At 44.7% G+C, this 2491-nt stretch overlaps 1 protein-coding gene across 1 annotated transcript; it reads left to right on the top strand.

Moving 5' to 3' along the window:
- Positions 1-216: 216 nt before the first annotated feature.
- Positions 217-1978, top strand: LOC308151695 (protein HEXIM1-like). Its single transcript, XM_080524613.1, has one exon. It carries the CDS (start codon positions 531-533, stop codon positions 1563-1565), a length of 1035 nt encoding a protein of 344 aa, XP_080380739.1. The 5' UTR covers positions 217-530; the 3' UTR covers positions 1566-1978.
- Positions 1979-2491: the final 513 nt, after the last annotated feature.

The following is a 2491-nucleotide window of genomic DNA, read 5'->3' as shown; positions in this document are numbered from 1 at the left end:
AAAATGTGATTGGCTAACTAGTTTGTCAATTGCGTTATATTTGTGGAGTATGTAGTTTTCTAAGGTGGAGCTCGCCATCATTTTAACGACACTAAAACTACACAGCCCATAAAACAGCTCGAGTCAAGAAAAACAGCATGCGCACTAGCAACGGCGGAGTGTATATATAAACACGAACTGCTTCCTTTCCAGTAGCACACTGCATTGTGGCGACGAAGCTCCAACTTGGAAAAGACGACGATTTCTAGCAGCAGGGAAATAGTTAACAGTAGTTAGCTACAATAGCTCTGACGAATCATTTGAGGAGTAACAAGTGTTGCCATTCAGAACTTTGATTTTAAGTTTAGCGATAGTGAACGTTTCAAAGTTAAGCATAACTTTTTAAAGTATGCTATATGTTGCTCATCTTGAGACATAGAAAGAGAATACTTTAATAATAATAACAATAATTTTGATTCACTTTTTGCTGAATACGCTCAGGAGCACGACTGAGATGTGGTAAGGAAACAGCCCATCACCAACCTATCAGGATGGCAGAACCAAGACTTGAGAAGTCCCATCACCTGAAAACTTCAGACACCACATCAGGTGGGAACGGAACAGTTTTGGAGCATCCCCCAGCCAATGGGAACGGTGGGCCGGAGACGGGCAGCAGGGGGCGATATAGAGAGAAACAGCAAGCTGACAGCGGCGGGGGCATCGCATCTGACAAGTTATGGCAAATGCGAGGCGGACAGAGGGAGGTGTGCTCTGGATTCGTTGCCGGAAACGCTTTTCCTAAGTGCCCAGCTGTCACCCAGCCTTGTCAGGAGCCCGGAGCTGATGCAGCAGGAGAGGGTGGTCTCGTTGCCCACGGAAACAGTGGAGATGGACCGCATGAGGAGACCCTGAGTCAGGTGCAAGGAGAGAATGGCCTCCACATCGAGAGAGTTGACTCCGACACTGGGACAGATACGCGTCTGGGTAAGAAGAAGCACAGGCGCCGACCCTCCAAAAAGAAGCGTCGCTGGAAGCCTTACTTCAAACTGTCCTGGGAGGAAAAGAAAGAAATCGACGAGAGAGAGAGTGCCCGGGCTTCCCGAGTGAGGGAAGAGATGTTCGCCAAGGGGCTGCCCGTAGCCCCCTACAACACAACACAGTTTCTAATGGACGAACATGATCGAGAAGAACCCGATCTGAACACAGAGACGGGTGGTGGCCGGCGGCTCTTGGAAGACACGGCCAGTGAGGAGGATGTCGAAAACAACGACGACGAGGAAGAGGACGGTAGCGGTGGTGGCAGCGACGGCATCGGGAGGCCTGGGAACGCAGGCGGGGAGTTTCTTCAAAGAGACTTCTCTGAGACCTATGAGAAGTACCACATCGAGAGTCTTCAAAATATGACCAAGCAAGAGCTCGTCCAGGAGTATCTGGAACTGGAGAAGTGCATGTCTCGTCTGGAGGAGGAGAACAACAAGCTGCGACGCGCAGTGAGCGACCCCAGCAGCATCACCGAGGACAGCCCGCCGCCCCAGGCGGACTCGGCGCGGCTCCGAGAGTTGGAAAGGGAAGTGGAGAGAGACTGAGACTGTCGCAGAACAGTGAGAATCAGAATCTGCTGAGCAAAGGACCGAGGACAGATTGTCACCGTGGGTGATTAAATTAATGGACAAAACCAGGTAACGGGTGGGGGGCGGAAACAGGAAAAAATTATGGGACTTACACAGGAATTTTTCAATAATGTCACCAGTTTTATGTAATCGGTTTGTTAACTAATTATGACGGTACAGTCTGTAAATTGCATTGCAATACTTGATATTTCTTTCTATTTGGACTGTTGGCGTCTGTTGAAACTTTTTTCAAGAAGGAATGTATATATATTTCAAAGTTCATGAATTCTTTTTATAAAAAGAATGTATTTGAAAATACGATTATGTTTTTGTTCCCCCGTTTCTTCAGTATTGTATCATGCATTAAAATACTATATCCCATCATGTGTTTAATCAGCAAGGCGTGTAGTCTACTTTGTCCAACTGGAATTATTTTTTTGTCAAATCAAGCATTATTTGATCATTTCAAATAATTTGTAAATACAAATAGCCTAGTATCTTCACATTTTCTTCATAAAGGTAAATAAAGAGTTGTCTTGGTTATCTGCATGTACTTAGGCTATATTAATTTACATGATAGTATGGCCTACTTGTAGCTAGTCGCATTTAAATTATGATATTTGCAAGCCAATTGGCAATTGTACACTTATCATGTGCCTATCATGTTGTACTGAACAGGTCAACATGAAATTAGAATTCAACACATTGTATTTGTATTACCCATTAACACTGAATAACCAATGTATAAACCCAAGGTGGGCAATGTTTAGTTTTTTCATGTTTGTTTATTAACTGAGCTTTTTTTACTTGAGCAACTGTCAACCCATCAGGTAAGTTGGGAGTGCATTATACTGGCTGTCTGAACGTAGACATTGTGCAATTATATTTGGGGACTGTAAAGG

The sequence above is a fragment of the Nansenia antarctica genome (genome assembly GCF_963989245.1).
Source record: "Nansenia antarctica genome assembly, chromosome: 2".
NCBI lineage: Eukaryota > Metazoa > Chordata > Actinopteri > Argentiniformes > Microstomatidae > Nansenia > Nansenia antarctica.
Note: the sequence above shows the minus strand (reverse complement) of the source record. Positions and strands in the feature narration are given on the sequence as shown.